Source organism: Gouania willdenowi, chromosome 7, assembly GCF_900634775.1.
Source record: "Gouania willdenowi chromosome 7, fGouWil2.1, whole genome shotgun sequence".
In the NCBI taxonomy this organism is placed as follows: domain Eukaryota; kingdom Metazoa; phylum Chordata; class Actinopteri; order Blenniiformes; family Gobiesocidae; genus Gouania; species Gouania willdenowi.
Window position 1 is genome coordinate 16,389,194 of NC_041050.1, and position 16,238 is coordinate 16,405,431.

At 38.8% G+C, this 16,238-nt stretch overlaps 1 protein-coding gene across 1 annotated transcript in view; it reads right to left on the reverse strand.

Moving 5' to 3' along the window:
* The window catches only part of LOC114466638 (phosphatidylinositol 3,4,5-trisphosphate-dependent Rac exchanger 1 protein-like), a 33,598-nt gene extending 17,394 nt beyond the window's left edge, over nt 1–16,204 (reverse strand). The window contains exon 1 of the mRNA XM_028452228.1: nt 15,867–16,204. Coding sequence (XP_028308029.1) covers nt 15,867–16,010 — 144 coding nt within the window. The 5' untranslated portion in view covers nt 16,011–16,204. The remainder of the gene's footprint in view (nt 1–15,866) is intronic.
* Between the last annotated feature and the right edge of the window lie 34 nt (nt 16,205–16,238).

Consider the following 16,238-nt stretch of genomic DNA (forward strand, 5'->3'; position numbering starts at 1 on the left):
TTGAGGAGACAACTCAGGCAAACCTAAAAGCCTGACCTTGGCTGAACAAGTTGTGATGAATCACAAGATTTATACTTGTGAATTATTCAAGGTTTGCTGCAGGCCGAGTGCAAAGACTAATCATATTAGAAACACAAATATAGAGCAGCTCTAATCTTTTTATTTATTCAATTTTAATTGTATTTACATGTTATCCCACTGCAAATCTTCAAAATATATCAACTAGCTTCAGAGTTTATGCATGAATATTTAAGACATTATCAATTAATCAATCACATCATTTTTTTTATAAAAAGAAGCACCTTTCATACAACAAGTGTAAACTCAAAGCACTTTTACATAATGAAAAATACATCCACCCTGCACAAACCTTGTCCACCGCACACAGACACACAGGCTAAAATAAGGACAAAATAAGGACGATGGCACATGGCTGGGCACAGAAGAGTTAAGGAGATATCACAAGGAGCCGTCTGCACCAGGAGCAGGGCAAACTGTAGACCGTGGGCACAGGGCGCTGAGACGGAGCCCCCAGTCCAGCAAAACAGCAAAAGCTGTTCACTAACACTGAAGGCCATGGTACAGCACCACTGCAGCCACGGCCCATCACAGCCACTAGTGCAGAGGGCTCCATCTGAGGAAAACACTGGGATAGTAGCCTCAAACAACATAAAACATAACAATCCGAAAATGAATAAATAATTAGTTAAAAGCTCATTGGAAAAGGCGGGTCGTGAGCCTGTTCTTCAAAACATGAACGTTCTCTGCAGCCCTGAAGGGTTCCGGCAGACTCTTCCACAGATGGGGGCCGTAAAACTGGAACGACGCCTCACCGTGTGTGCGTGTCCTGACTGTAGGGATTAATAAAAGGCCAGCGCCAGAAGACCTCAGGGTTCGAAAAGGCTCATAGGGTAAAAGTAGTTCTGAAAGGTAAGAAGGCCCAAGACTATTAAGACACTTAAAAACCAGTAAGAGAACCTTAAAATCGATCCTGAAACACACAGGCAATCCAATGCACCAATTTTGAAATGGGTGTAATGTGTTGCCGCCTCCTGGTCTTCATCAGGACATGTGCTGCTGAATTATGTAGTAGTTGTAAACTTGAAATACTCTTTTTGGGAAGACCAGCATTAGCATCTCGGTTTTGGCCTGAGAGAGAATGTGGCGGACTCTGACTATGTTCTTCAAATGAAAACAACCTAATTTTGTTATAATTTTAATGTGAGGAATAGAAGTGAGCTCACAATCTAAAATAACATCTAGGTTTTAAACTTGTGTGGAAGGAATCAAAGATTCTGTTTGAAGTTTAGGTAAAAGTTTCTCTCTGGGCCTCAGGACCGAGAACTAAAAGTTCAGTTTTGTCCTGACTGAGCTGGAGAAAGTTTTCTGCCATCCAGTTAAAAAGAGCATCCATTGGACTGGTGTCATCAGCAGACACAGAGATATACAGCTGTGTATTGTCAGAATAACTGTAGAAGTTCACGCCGTGCCTCCTGATGACATCACCAATAGGGAGCATATACAGTTTAAATAAAATGGGCCTAAAATTGATCCCTGTTATTTTATGGACCCTAGAGAAGAAAATGTCCAAACTTACCATAAATATCCTGTCTGTGAGGTAGGATAAAAACCATTTGTGAACAGCACCAGAGAGGCCCACCAGGTGTTTGAGTCTATCTAAAAGAATGGTGTGGTCTACGGTGTCGAAAGCTGCACTAAGGTCCAGTAGAACCAACACCGTTTGTCTCTTTGTGTCCAGGTTATACCTAATGTCATTTAAAATTTTGAGGAGGGCAGTCTCTGTTGTGGTTCACTCTAAAACCAGACTGGTACTTTTCAAAAAGATTAAAATCAGCTAAAAAGTCGTTCAATTGAATAAAAACAACTTTTTCCAAAATTTGGCTTAAAAATGGTAAGTTGGATATTAGTCGGTAAATATTCAAATCATTAAAATTCTAAATTGCTCTTTTTCATAAGGGGCCTCACCACTACTGCTTTAAAGGTCGCAGGGAAGGTTCCCATCTGAAGAGAGCAGTTCACAATTTAAAGATCCATAAAATGTTTTAAAAAATGAAGTCAAGATTGGATCTAAAAGACATGTGGTGGGTTTGACTGTGGAGAAAACTTTATCAAGCATCTCAGCATCAACCAGGACAAAACTGTCCAAAGTTTCCTCTACCCTGGCAGCCCCAACCGCAACTTCCACTTACTACTCATGCTGAAACCATCTCATTCCGGTCACATTGGTCAATTCTCCAAAGTAATCTACCTGACATGTTCTCTGATATCCTCATTACTAATGCTTCCCATTGTGGTCAACCCTAACAACCCCCCCCCCCCCCATCAACTTCATCTCTGCCACCTGCAGCTCAGCCTCCTGTCTCTCAGACAGTCACTCTCCCCAAACATCATGACAGCTGTCACTATGCCCTTTTCAGTCTGGTTGCAATCCTTCTGTCACACCTCACCCATTATACTCGCCTCCACCATCTCCCCACTGATTTCCATTTCCACTTTACCTCTTCCAAAATTTGAGGCATGCTGTCAGGCTAATGATGGTGGAGCAATGGCTTCTGCTTTATCGTGTTACCATTGTACCAATCAGAAATCTGTAAATAGGTATCTTACATATCACATGTAATCAAAACAGTGATTGACATAAATTATAACTACATTACTTCCTAAAGCCCATCTGCAGAAACCAGCTAAATGTATTGCATAATAAACAATATGCACAAAGACAGATACATTTGTCCAAGAGTAGGAAAATGTGATCGTTTGGATGACATTAAATAACATATTTTAATTTGCATCTTTAAATGGTATCCATGTCCATTTTGGTCCTAGCCCCAGCCGACCTTGATGTGGTTGTTTATCCTGCACAGAAGAGCATGAAGCTGTGGTCAAATCACATGTGCTTCAAGCACACTCGTGACTCAAGCTGGCCACTTCAGATCACCCAGAATGCATTGTTAATACTTAGTGTCTACCGTGCCACAAGACCATTGTGTCTTCAGCCCCATGGTCATTGTAACTGTAAAGGTCAGAGATCAGCAACCTATGGGTGCGGAGCCACTTTTGGCTCAGTGACCAATCACTGTGCCTGTCTGATCATCAAGATCATCATTAGGCAAACTCCCTCTGCCCTCATCTTTCCGGTGGGTCAACATATCTAACCTAACAAGAGTCTTCTGATGGCCCCAGTAGCACACAGCCAGTGTGGTCTCTGGTGCATCTCTCTTCCACCAAACAGTGCCCTACACGGTCAAAACTGGTCAAACTAACCTTTAGAGATCTTTTTAAGGATGCCTCAGCATCGGAGCGCACTGCTACTCTTGTCGATTGTAGCCTAATCCTCACTGCGCGGCACATACCCGCCCAGGGTTCCTCGTCATGCAAGGTGCCGAAGCAGACCTTGAACCCTCCGGTGTGTCCACTAAAAAGTTGCATCATTTAGACACTTCTCAGTAACACCAGGTCCAGAAACACAACATTGGTGGTCCGAAAGTAGCCTGAGGATTAACAGTTGTGTTAGTTACCGGTGAAAGGGGATCATTTTCTTCAAAACACCAGTGAACCTGTCCATTGTTTTTTACAACAAAACTTGCTCACTGTGCAAACTGGTTCCTGTCCTTCAATGTAAAATACCTTTAGATTAACTAACAGCTTATGCTGTGACATACAGACACTCACACATTGAGATAGTACATACTGTATATATACATTTGTGTGTATGTTTTATGTGGTCCATTATTAATTTAATAATAGTTATTGATTTCTGGCTCTCACTCTTTACTTTAATTGGTAGGCGGGGCTTAAGTGGCTCTTATAATATTAAAAGTTGCCAACCCCTACTATAGGAGCAAATCAAAAACAAGCACCAGGTTTGATCGCTCATTTCGTCAGAAAATAAGAAAAATGTGGAAGGAAAAATATTTTTGTTTTACTGAATGATAAATTCAACATTTACACCTTAAATTTAATCCTTAACCTGAGTGAACTGTGATGGTTTCTGTGATTTTATCAAAACTGCTTAAACAACATATTGACTTTAAAGGTTTGTCTGTGAGCTTTTTCTCTCCAAGTGGATTTTCTGTCAAGAAGCGACATGTGGTGATTTGTAGATAACATCTTGGCACAGTTTGTTTGAGGCCATCTGGACATTTGGACACGTTTCGTTTTTGTGCCGACAGACGTAAAGATCACAGACGGGATCACAATGACTTGAGCCATCAGACACGTGCCAGGTTTCCAGTCCCAGTTCAGGCTAGTGTGTATGGGATCAAATTAGGGTCATAGAGATTTTGAGTGCGTAAAAAATAATCAGTGTGTGAAAAAAAACATGTATTTGTAAAACACATTTTGTGTCTGCAAAATGCCTTTTGTGTGTGTATGAAAAATATTTACATCTATAAAAAAACATTTCTCTTACAAGTACAAAACCAAATACACAGACAAATTGTAACGCTGGTTTTTCTGAGTTTCAGGACCAGCCAATCAGTACTCAGCTTAGAAAACACTATCGGAGGGCTTTCGATAGTGTTTTCTAATCTGAGTGCTGATTGGCTGTTTCGCTAACGTAATTGGGGATGTCCCGATACAACTTTTTCACTTCCAATACAATACCAATGTTGCAGCCTTGCGTACTGATCGATACCGATATCGATCCGATATGATATCTGCAGGATATATATAATATATATATAATAGTCAACAATTCAAGTTCACTTCAGTTATTTTTTACTGTCAGTATATGGTGGGAACAACTGAGGGCGGGGACCAAAACAACAAAAACGTATCGGTGCGCTTATATCGGAGATTTTAGATGCAGTCTGATAAAATCCAATATTCGTTTTCTGGCTGATATCGGTCTGATATCAATATCGGATCGGGACACCCCTAAATGTAATTACACCAGGGTCACAATTTGTCTGTGTATTTAGTTTTGTACGTGTAAGAGAGAAGTTCTCACACACACACAAAGGCAATTTTGCAGACACAAAATGTGTTTTACAAATACAAACCATTTTTTCACACAGAGATTTTTTTTACGTACACAGATTTTTTTGCGCACACTAAATCTTTATGACCCTAATTTGATCCCAAAGGTGTGGTCAGGTTTATAATGAGTACATGTGTGTTTATGAGATGTGTTTTGTTTGCTTTCATTTTCAAATATTCAACAGTCAACATAAACAAGTTGTCCATAGGAAGAAAATAAATGTGGCAATGGCAAAGAATTAGTCACTAAATAATAGTTATTAAAGTATGGAATAAGTGACACAACAAACAGAAACTGTGTTTAAAACCAAGGTAGAGACGGCAGCAGTTTTAAACTTTTGTGGCACTATAGGATACCATGTGACATCTCACAACCTATGAACAATGCTTACAGCCAGTATCACATTAAGACAAAAAGGAAATAATTATGATTTGAATTCAACGCTTTTGTCCGTACCAAAGTGCTATTTGTGCAAGATTCATCTCTTAAAAAGGGAAACCCTGAGAATATAAAGATTTTTTTACAATTTTTCTCCAAATCCTTCAATAATGAGATGTTATCCAAGAATGCCTTTGTATATTTTAATATTGTGGCAACAAACAGTCAATGAGTCCAAAAACTGTTAATACACTACATAAATCTTTTGACAGAACATTGTACAGAGTTTGCTTCTGCAAACAAGAAGAAAAAAAAAAAACAGTAAAATACACTTTCAGTCTTCATCTCTTAATTTGGCAGAGAATTTCAGAAGGTTTCGCAATGTGTCACCAGGATTACAGTTTTACTACTGTAGGAGCAGAAAGTTCCTCATGGATATGATGTTGGATATGACGGGTAATACAAAACAAGAGAATAGTCAAGGCAACAATCAAAAAACAATAACAATATGTTATGCTTTTCCAATAAATGATCAGCCCTGGAAACAGAACTCCCATAAGTCTGGCTAAACTTTTTCATTGTGTCAAACTGACAAATGGTTCCCCAAAGAGCTTCATGTGTCTTGGTAAGAGCAAAAAAATCCACACTGGAACAGCTCGTGCTCGCATGACGCAATCTATCAACAAAGCCATGTTTGTTCATTTCATCATCAACAACAACAAAAAAAAGTTCTAACAGTGAGGACACGCCAAAATAAAAGCCCCTAAGCTATTATATGAAAGAATTTGTCAGCAGCGGTTAGGAGAACTTCAAAGAGCTGAGTCAGGAGTTTTTCGTACAGGATGTCTCAAATCATACATGTAAAACTCCACGAATTAGTGAAATATTAAATGCGGTTATTTAAAATTGGACAGACAGACAGATGGGATGGTTAGGTTTGTGCTCACAAAAATATTTACATCATCGACTAATACACGTAAATCACACTTTTAAAGATAATGTCTTGATAAGAGCATAGGTGCAGAAAATGTTCTTAATGGAATTACATTTTTGTATTATAATTAATAAATTTATCTACAATCAAAAAAAGGAGAAGTTTACGGGGACAGTGAAGATCATTCTTGGTACAGAAACTGGTGTAGACATGTGCAGACTTCCTTTTTGCTATAAATTCCGTTCTGCACAACATGATTGAATTGATGGCAAAGATTTCAAACTCCTAACTTTTCAACAATTCTGTTAACTCTAAAATGCATGAAATGACCTTGGTGTCTGCATGCAGGAAAACCAAGAAACAAAACCAAAAAAAGAGGTGCTTATGAAAGTGTTGGAATGTGTGATTTGTACGCGTGTGTGTCATGGGATATGCTTCCGGACTGGACAGATATTTGCACTGGACCTGCATTATAGCCAAATCCAGAGAACATTGTGTGTGAACCTTGTGACTTAATGTAACCCATGCCTTATCAAACATCTGCAACTTAACATGACGTTGTTCTAGGACTTTGTAACCTTATTGTTAAGAATGTCCCGCTCCGATATTGTCCGATATCGGCAAATAAAAAGTATAAGATTTTATCGGCCTGCATCTAAAATGTTTGTTTACTGAAGTTTTCACAAGGTTTTCAAATTCAAATTCTATTTATTTTATTAAATTGTAGAATATTCCTATGTTTAAGGTTAAAATATATGTAACCCATTGGTTAATAATAAATGGGTCAGTTTTTCTCATACCTACCGTTGCCGACTATTGATGTCCGTATGAGAAATACCACTTGATCAAGCTTTTTCTAACATTTTAAACTACAAAATAACTAATAACAGTATGTCAGATAAGATTTGCGCTGATATTGTATCAATATCAGTATTGGCTACTAATCAAGGTGGCAATATTGGTATACTATATCGGAGGTGAAAACGTTTAATAGGGTTCTGCACCATTTATTGTCTCTACCTTTCGCTACTTATTAAAAAACCTTTAACACAAGTCCTTTATCTTGTTGCATTTCATTTTCACAAAACAAACAATATAAAGTGAAGATCTACGCCAGCTTTTTCTGCAGATATCTGATCATGCCAATCGTTCCCAGAGCTCGTCACAACTCTGTCCAGCTTATGATCTTCAGCTGGGATGAATCTCTCTGATTTCACTACACAGGCTCGATAAGATAACTCACTGAATCATGAATCAGATGGTAGAAAAGTCATTCAGATGTACATGTGATTATCTGAAACATCTTAGCACTCAGCCAACTCACTTTTGATGCAGCCGTCAGATCTATTAACCAAATCCTTACTTCTCTACTATGTGAATCATAGGATAAACATTAGAATCAAAACTGCCCTTACAATATATTTATTTTCACCAACGCTAAGTAACAGCTGTAAACCTGCAGCTTTTTGTTGCAGATGGATGACTTGCCTCTAGGTGTGTTGACGTGGTTTAAACTTGTTACTGTGAATTCTTAAAATTCCTGCTGCACTCTTTATGCTTCAAAGCAAAAAGCTTATTAACACACATCACTACATGAAAGGATTAAGGGACTGACATCTCTGCCTCTGGAACAATGCATTGTAATAAATCAGTGTGGTACAGTAGAAGCATCACATGGTACTAGAGGCTGTAAAGTGGCAGGTACTGCATGTGGTTTGCATGCAGACCACCAGCACGAAGTAGAACATGCAATGATTTGTCAGCGTATGTCAGGGTTTTGAGTACAAATTATTAGGTATGAAACCATCAGTTACTTGGAAACATTAGCTTGGTTTCCTTCATTGAAATTCTAATTTTCCTAAAAGTCTTACATACTCTGTGGAGCTACGAACGGCAATAGCTAAGCAATGTCTTGTCCTAATTAGCAGGCAATAAGAAGACCCTAGCACACCTGAGCTTCAACATCTAAAAACTCAACTGACGTGGTGGTTACGAGCAAAAAGACAAGATGTCATGTCCCAAGTACAGCAGCAAAGTTTAAAGGCCAGTGAAAATTTAAAAGCCTTACAAATACACTCCAGGGTGTCACCCTAACTGTTCTACCTGCTCCTAAAACCACCAGCCCGCATCCAAAATCCCCCAGGCTTTTTACTCCTGCGGGATTTGTGTCCATAGCCCAGCTGAGGCTGACACAGCGAGCCGAAACCACCAGCACTGTGGCCAAGATGAAGAGCTAGACTCTTGGGTTATTTATACGCTCTTTGCTGCAGAAATCTGATGCTGTTTCCCACATAAGTGAAGAGGGCAAGACAGAAAGAAAAACAGAAGTAGCATGCAGAGGAAGCCCAGCACTATCTGTCTACCAGTCAGATGATGTGTTGTTGTGCATGAGCTTGTACACGTTATCCTGTGTTGTCAACAGGACAGAAAACAACACACAGAGTTTATCAAACACTGCAAACGTGCACGTATTGTAATATTATGAGTCTTTGCAAAGTCAAGATAAGTTAGATTGTGTGATTGGACTTGTGTGTGGCCAAAAGCTAAAGGTCAAGACAGGCCAGGTTTCCAGATGTTTCCTATTATCCGGCAAAGCTGCCGGGACCTTCCTGGTTACCCAATGCTTTTCTGTCCCTAACCTAACAGATTTAAGCAGGAAGGTCAAATACCGGAATGACTTTTTCCCTGGTGTCTGTGCCGGACAGGATTCACATCAGGACACGGGTCACTGTGGTCCACCAGGAAAGAAAACAGCAGCGTTTCATGGGTTTGAAGGAAAACCCCTCCATTCTCCTTGGTCTGACACCACTGACTGTTTATGTCATAGACAGACTTACTTTTTTAGTGGATCATGTCAGGGAAAATCCAATTGCCAGGGATATGTCAACAAAGTGCTGCCTGGAGGAAAAACCTACATATTCATTGATTCCTTCTGGGAACATAAAGCTGCAAGTTGACAGCAGGTCTGATCAAACTTTGCAAAGGCCACCATGCTTAAGTGTTTTCCTCCACCTTGAAGGGTCCATAGATTTAGAGGTTTATAGGCTGACGTGCTGGTAAATCCCTGAGGATGATGGACATGCAAAACGACTGAGATGCCAAAGTTGGATAACCATCTCTCCTTTATGTGCCACTATAATCATTGTGATTGAGGATCAGTACAGCGTTGAAGGGTCCAAGTCCCACAAGCACAAAGGAAGGTGGGTAAAAAATGAAGTGATAAGGCAACGTAGAGTGATATGGCAAATTGTCTGTCAATCAGCTATGGCTCAGCTTCAGCCTTCGGCATGATAGGAGAAAAAAAACTAAAGGAAAGGGAAAACCATCAGGTAGCCATTGATAAGAAGGAGAACGAGACAATCAGCATCAAGAATCAATACAAGTATAAAGCTGATACCTTGGTTTTTCAAGCTTTGGTGAATGACGATGGTACACTCTGCATCATCGCATTGGGGCCTAATTGGGCTACATGCTGCCACCTTCTGACATGGAGGACTATTGAAAATCTCTTCTCAGATAAAGACAGTGTAGTCCTCGTAAATGCAAACCGAAGATAATTTGCGAAAAAAAAATATATGTAAAAAGTTGAAACTGCCATTCAAATGTTTGTTTTGATCTCCATTTAATGACATTTTCTGAAAAGTTTTGTACATTGAATTGTGGGATGTCGAGTCCTGTAAACAGATCAATTTAAATGGTTTTCCTTAATTTTACTGAGGTTTCTTGTGTTTTTTTGCCAGACAAGTAGCACAGTAATTACTCTGCCATCATTTTTGTTCTAGTTTGTTCCCAGTATTCCCCGTGACATTACCTCACTCGTCGAGACATTCAATTTTGGCTGAATTTGGATCTTTCCATGTGAGCTCCAAAATATACATTCACGATTGTTTTGCCACAACTTTCAGGCCGTGAAAACACCAGAAATGTGTCAAGAAGAAAGAACACAAGAAATCACAGTAAAAATGAAGTAAAATCAATTATTTGCATACATCTATTGTGAGTGTTTACAGTGGAGATTAAAACAAACTCTCAAGCTGCAAATTTAACTTTTGTTTCGAGCAAATGATCTTGGGTTTGTTGATCCCCAAGATCAAAAACCCTAATAGTGTTATTAGGCCTACACTATGGATTTACCTGATACACATGTTGGGCTCCAACAGCTTTAACACACTGATACAATTGTAAAGCAAAACAATTGTAGTAACACAGCAGTGGTTGAAAATTGCTTCCTTGGAAGACGCATTTATAAACCAATAAATCAATCTTTAGATCTAAACTGGAGATGACGCTTAACAACAGCAGATGATAGTGAGCCCACAAAGCAGTGTCCATTAAGGTTTGTTTTGTTAGTGTCTTTTGTGTCATCGCACAAAAAACTCGGATGTTCTTTAACCTTTAGTTGTCTGCAGTCACCCCATTAGAATGGAATGATGTATGACGCCGTGAGATGTGTAGCACATGTGGTGACACACAGGTCCTCACTACTGCAACAACAACAACAAAAGAAGAAGTTTAGACTGCAGCACTATTTATTTTGTGTTGCACAAATATACCGTAAATGACAACAAAAAACAAAATAGCAGAAAAACACACAAACCAACAGCAAAAAGAATAAACAAAATGATTACAGACAAGCCAAAACAATACACAGAATGAGAGAAAAATATACAAAAAGAAAACAAAAATACACATTGACTACAAAAACACATATTACATTAAAGATACAAAACTACAACAATATACTAAAATTAGAGCTAAATATACAAAAACGACCAAAAAAACTAGACAAAAGCTTTTGTTCCTGTGTTAACGCTCAGATTGCTGATTATTCTAAATGCAGACATGAATGTTGATAATGTTGACCTTGGATCATTAAATTACAGTTTTGCAGCCCCCGCTGTAAAAAAAAAAAAAAAAATCCAAATTGTTAAATAATGACAATACAGCATTGTCAATCCTGGGACATATCCGGTTTTACCAAAACTAATGCCAAAATTAATCTATAACCACAACAGCAATGTTTAATTTGAAAACACCAATGGAATGAATAAAGGAGTCAAACAGCATCAGTGAAGAAGAAACCACAAACTGTTTCCTGTTCATACACAAACACCTCAACACCAGCTTCGGTTACACACTCACTTTCATGTCAATCTGATGGAATGATTATTCATAATATATCCTCAGAAATGTGATCCAATAACATCAATGAATAAGTCCAACAGCACTTATGGCGGTGACACACATATTTCAAAATCTTCTCCCTGGAAGCTTGCCAAGGCAACGCATGTAACACCAAGTGATGCCTTTAAGGGTGACTTTTGGAGACAAAATGTTCCATCAATTGAACACAATCCAATGTGTCATCACATGATCTCAGATCAAATCATCAATAAAGTCACATCACGTTATTCATTTGTTTTTCATTTTCAAGTGGACACAGACTTAATTCAATCAGACTGAAAGTGTCCACATGATGCCATAGTCTTTAATCCGTTACCTACGGTCTCTGTCAGAGGTTGTTCTGGCTTTGGGACACACCGTCACTACTGATGACAAGGCATGAGCCAAATCAAGGAAGAGATTAGAAATGTTTCCAATATACTGTAACAAGTTTCAATCCACGATAATAATGGTTTCACCTTCAACTAGCGACTGTCAGATAATTAAAAACAAATGATTACATCATGTGGACAAAAAATGCTCCTTATTCCACAAACTCAAAGAATAAAAACAGGATGTGTAGTAAATCAAATTTCTTGAAAAGTTTATCAGTACTAAAAGTGCTTCATAAGTGCTCAATTAGGAAATCCTATGTAAATCAATATGAGAGAAGATAGTTGTTGTTTTTTTTCCTTTTCATTTGATTGGGTTAGAGCTTGTGACTAGGCCTGGGCAATATATCGAGATTCAAGATATATCGAGATTTCTATTTTGGCGATATAGAAAAGAAAGTGTCTACTTGTATGGTTGCCGTACGGACAACCCCCGGTGCTATTGGTACGTATTCCGAAGTACACGTACATAGCGTGTTAGGGTTAGGGTTAGGATTAGGTTACAACCAAATATCGCAACAATTTTTAGGGTTAGGGGTGTTAAAAAAAATTGATTCTGCGATAAACCGCGACATTACGTCACTTGATTCTAGGATCGATTAAAAATGCCGTACGGACAACCCCCAGTGCTATTGGTACGTTTACCGAAGTAAAAGTACGTAGCATTTTACGATTAGGTTTAGGGTTGGGGTTAGGTTATAACCCAATATCGCAACAATTTTTAGGGTTAGGGTAACAGTAAGGTTTAGTCTTAGTCATGCAACCTAAACTGACCAAATAGGGGCACTGAGTATGGATAGAATGTCGGTATACTGATACGGCAACCATAAGGATAGCCACTGCCTATGGAAAATAACAATATTGTCTATATCCATATATCGTTAATTTATACCTTATTTTGTATTAAAATGCTCATTTTAGGAGTTGCTGCTTTCACTACTGCTCGAAACAGCATGAAAAGCAATGAGATGGTTTGCTGACCTTCCCCTAAACAAGCCACACTAGAGAATTCACTCACACATGCTGTCCCTTATAGGAGAAAAAAAGACTAAAATGGCACATATTGTGCAGCTGTTTGTTAATAAATGTGACTGTGTGGCATTTTGCATCAGCAAATTTAACCCAGAATTTGATTTTTGGTCAGACTTTGAGCTTAAAATATTCAGATTTATATCGTATGTCGCAATTGTGAGAAAAAATATTGAGATTGGAGTTTTGGTTCATATCGCCCAGCCCTACTTGTGACGCGCTTTTGGTTCTTGACCCATCACAATCAGTATCAGAAATACTTGTATAATTCCAACCAAAAGCTATTTTCATTACTATAGCTCCACAATGAAGAAATTATAGCAAGGAACGAATTATAGTCAGGAGAAAGAAGAAGCACGAGAAAAGAGACATACATTAAACCAACATTATATCAACAAGAAATTAAATACCGGTATGTACGAAAATACACAAGTAAAATCTACAAATGTACAATCCACAATTGAGTTGAGAACCAATAATTGAGGAGTTGCACTATCAACATGAAGGCAAAAGAAGGACTTCACACTAAAATATAGCAAAAAAAAAATCAAAATGTTCAAATGCTGAGTGACATTCTGGTTCCACTTGGTTCTCATCCTTTATCACTCTCTGAGCATCCTCACAGTATCCTATCTTTACTGAAACCAGATGTTGTGGGGCTTCCACAGCCAGACTTCCCTTATCAACACCACAGTGAGCTGCTGGTGACAAAGCCTCTGCCCCTGCTGGGAGGAAGGGGGTTGGTCGGCTTTAGGTGGAAACACAAGGGGAAGGATGGATTTGCAAATGTTTATCAAGATGATGTTTCTTTGTTTTCAATGAGATTGAAAACCTTCAGAAAAATAAAATAAATAAAATATTTGCTCCGACAGTATTATCTGTGCTTTTAAGTTAAAAATAAATAAATGTCACATCATTATGCAAGCATTTGGAATTTAGGGAAGTTAGATTACATGTGACAGCTGCGCACAAAGACGGAACTACAGTCACGCTTACCAAAGAAAGTGTCTATTTGTACGGTTGCCGTACGGAGAACCCCAGGTGCTATTGGTACGGTTACTGAAGTATGCGTACGTAGCTTGTTAGGGTTAGGTTTAGGTTTAGGGTTAGGCTTAGGTTAAAAGAAAATATCGCAACATTTTTTAGGGTTAGGGGTGTTGAAAAAAATTTGATTTGACGCAATATTACGTCACGCGATTCTAGGATCAATTCAAAATGCATCCATATCGATTTTATTACATTTTTTTTTTACCTTTATTTAACCAGGGAAGTCGTTTCCACTGCAGGAGACAATGTAACTGCACAAAGAAGTGCGCTGAAACCTGAGCATGTTGACCAGCTTGTGTTTTTTCAATAAAATCTAAAAAAAAAAAATAACACTAACTTTCTGCATTTATTTGTTGTTCTAGGCGTATACCTCAGTTAAGTTGCACTAAAGCCATAGTGCACTAAAGTCAAAGTTGGTTTAAAAGCCACAGGCAGATTGTATGTTATTGTTTGATTTTAAGTTGTTGGCACATGGCATGTTAAAGCCAATGTTTTGAGTGTAAAATATGCCAATAAAATATATTTCATACATAATGTTCTCATGAAGGTGTACACATTTACAGATTAGTTGTTTCTTAAGTCACACACACATATACATATATATATATATATATATATATATATATATATATATATATATATATATATATATATATATATATAATTTGCAATAATCACCTTGTACTTTCATATAGGGATATATCATGACCTATGTATCGGGTAACGAATGGTATCGCCAGATGCCAGGCAATACACACCCCTAGAAAGGGTTAGAGTTAGGTTTAGGTTTAGTCTTAGTTATGAGACCTAAACTGGCCAATCACTGACCTATCACGTGACCTAAACTGGCCAAATATGGGCTTTGCGTACGGATAGAATGTCGGTACATCGATACAGCGACCGTACGGGTAGCCACTACCTTTACCAAATGACAGTCTTGGACACATCATGAGAAAGTTGGTCATGCATGATAATCAATATTTACCCAGAAATCATGGAGTATAATACAAGTTTATCTTAAATTTTGCCTTTTTTTCCAAACAGACCACCACGATAATAACATCAGCGTGTCCCAGTATAAAGAGTTAGACCAGTCACATGAAATCAGAGCCACCTGTTCTACACTTAGAACTGTTCAGTGAATAAAGGACAATGGAAAATAACAAGAGGACGTGACAGAATCAATGGTGCTCTGCAGGTGTGGATCATCTATGGTGGCACTGTGGCTGGATGAAGCCTGCAGAATAACAGAGCTTCATTCATGACACAGTCTGTGTCAGAAACATGCAAAGCAATGCTTTTCCTTGGGCTGATAATGACTGCTTGAAGCTGAACGGTCATGAATATGTTTGTATTTGCAGAGCCTGTGGTCCTGTAAGCTTTCACTCTGCTTGGATTGTTTAAAACCACAGCTTTAACACACAATAGAGAGGTGTCAATGACTGCCATGGCACTCGTGGGCATGTGAAAAACCCCATATAGGATGGAAAAGGGAGCATTTGTTGTATAAAGTGTGAATTCAGTATTTTATATTCATCTGCAGCTGCCATTAAATACCTATAGCTACAACCAATAACCAGTGTTTGGAAAATAGCAGAGAGATAAAGAAATATAAAGTTAAAAACACACAGAAGTGTCACGCCAAACTTAATGTAAATTTCAGCCATTTAACGTAATGCAAAGAGTGTAAACATTGAAGGGAGAAAGTTAGTTTTATCATGTTTTTCTTTTGTCACGCGTGTTTTCTGTCATTTTGGCACAAGCCGAACGCTAAAGCACATTATACATTTTTAAGAAACGTTAAAAGTTGGCATAAAACAGACACATATTACGGGGAAAATCCAAAGGCTGCCTAAGATTGAATCTTTTTACAGTTAAGTTTGGCGCGTGGGAAGGTAGTCGGAGCCGATGATAAACTTACGGACTGGAGGAAGAGAAGTGTTCGGACATAATCCCGCTCCGTGTTCACGATTTCGTTTAAAACGCAGAGCCGGAGCCGCTGCTGTCGGTCCGAGTCTTTGACGGTGTGGATCCCGTTCTCCGGGTGTCCGTCCTCCTCGTCCATGATGGGAAGAACTCAGGTCAGTCTTCAGCCTAAGCAAACGTCTCCACGGAGGTGGAGGTGGCCACACTTGTCCGCTTTTAGTGCCGCTTCTCAGCGCATTATTACCGCTTTCCTCTGAGTGAAAAGCCACGGTGTGATGGAGGTGTGGACGCAGCGTGGAGCACGTTGGAAATACACAGAAAGTTAGCGGAGACACACCGGCACGGGGAGGGAGGGGGGGGGGGGGGG